The sequence below is a fragment of the Aptenodytes forsteri genome, unplaced genomic scaffold (assembly GCF_000699145.1).
Source record: "Aptenodytes forsteri isolate BGI_AS27 unplaced genomic scaffold, ASM69914v1 Scaffold136, whole genome shotgun sequence".
Lineage (NCBI taxonomy): Eukaryota > Metazoa > Chordata > Aves > Sphenisciformes > Spheniscidae > Aptenodytes > Aptenodytes forsteri.
The window spans coordinates 768,058-769,569 of record NW_008796111.1 but is presented as its reverse complement, the minus strand read 5'-3'; the positions used below and the strand labels follow the sequence as shown (position 1 = coordinate 769,569).

At 65.5% G+C, this 1,512-nt stretch overlaps 1 protein-coding gene across 2 annotated transcripts in view; it reads right to left on the bottom strand.

Moving 5' to 3' along the window:
* Nucleotides 1-135: 135 nt before the first annotated feature.
* The window catches only part of ST6GALNAC6 (ST6 N-acetylgalactosaminide alpha-2,6-sialyltransferase 6), a 13,809-nt gene continuing 12,432 nt past the window's right edge, over nucleotides 136-1,512 (bottom strand). For both annotated transcript variants that reach the window (XM_019474065.1, XM_009286983.2), the window contains one exon: nucleotides 136-1,437. In XM_019474065.1, the coding sequence (XP_019329610.1) occupies nucleotides 1,236-1,437 (202 nt within the window). In that variant the 3' untranslated portion in view covers nucleotides 136-1,235. The remainder of the gene's footprint in view (nucleotides 1,438-1,512) is intronic.

Sequence of the window (1,512 nt, the reverse complement as noted above, 5' to 3'; positions counted from 1 at the left end):
CTGGACACTGGACACACCGGTCCCCTTCCTCCTGAGCGCGCTGGGGGCTGGGGGTCCCGAGGGGCCCCGAGACCCCCTGCGATGGCACCGCCGGCACCCGCTGCCCAGCCCCAAAAACCCAGCCCGGAGCCAGGGCCCAAGGCAATAGACTGCAGCAATATTTATTCCTGTACAAACCATTACAAAACGCGGGTGCCCCGCGGCTTCCCCCGGCACCGAGTCCCCCAAAGCCCCAGCCGCAATGGGGACTGGCCACAGCCAGAGGGAAACTGAGGCACGGAACCCTCTCAGGGCTCAGCACCCAAACATACCGTATTTAGCTATTTTCCCCAAACCCACTTCTCCGCTGCTGAGAAATTAGTAACAAAATCCCCCCCGCCGGCACAGGGTCCAGGGGCACTGCCGGCCCCCCCGCTATGTGCCCACTTCTAAATAGTTTATAAGCGGTTAATAAATGATGAGGACCCAGCCGCAGGCTGCTGCCGGCCCCTTCGTTACCACTAACGAGCAGCTCTCCCCCGCCCCGGCTCGCTCCTTCGGTCGGGAAACCCAAATACAAACCCCGGGACCAGAAGCGGGGAGGAAAAAAACAAAAAGCCCAAAAATCCCATCGCTCGGTTAGAAAAGGTTTTGGCAGTGTGGGTGTGGGGCGCAGCGGTGCTGGGAGGGGCCGGGTGTTTTTGGGGTGCTGGGATACCGAGGGTGGCAGTGTCACCCCCGCAGGGTCCCACCGAAAACTGCGGGGTTCTGCTGAGGGAAGGATGCCTGTGGACTGGGATCGGGGTGCTGGGGATGGCAGAGGCGGGCTGAGCCCCACGAGGGAGTCCCCCCCACCCAGGGGGTTGGGGGAAACAGTCTCTGCGGTGGCCCCAAAAGTGATGCAACCTCAAACTGAGCCAAGGGGACCTGGCACCCCCCCCCGTGCGCTCGCAGGGGCTGCAACGTGCCTGGACCAGGATTGGGCAGGATCTCAGCCCCACGCCTCCCGCCCATGGAGGGGGGGGGACACCCCAAACCCTGCACTCACCACCTGCCCCCCCCCAAAAAACAGCTCAAAACCCAACACGTCCCAGGTGCGAGGAGCCACCCGTGCACAACGGTGGTGGTCCCGTGGGGCGCACCCGGTGGCACCCCGATGCCTGGCTCCCACTGCTCCCCGCTCCCAGGGGGATGCAGGAGAACCCCTATCCGTCCCAGCTCCAGGGGTCTGCCCGGCTGGGGGCGGGGGGCAGCCCCTAGGGCCAGGCGTTTTGCCAGGCGGGGTGGGAGAAGGTGATATTGTAGAGGCCGGCCCAGCTGGCAAAGACCCGCTTCTCGGTGATGAAGCGATGGTGGTTGCCCTTGCGGCTCCGCTCGTTGTGGATGTAGGTCGTGCACTCGTCGGGGCCCTTTGGCTCGTAGTAGTGGTAGGGCAGGCGGCGGGGCGGGGGCCGGCGGCTGCAGGGCGCGGGGGAAAGTGTGGGGTGAGCCACACAGCGGGGCTGGGAGGCCGGGGCTGGGGGCTCCGGGGTC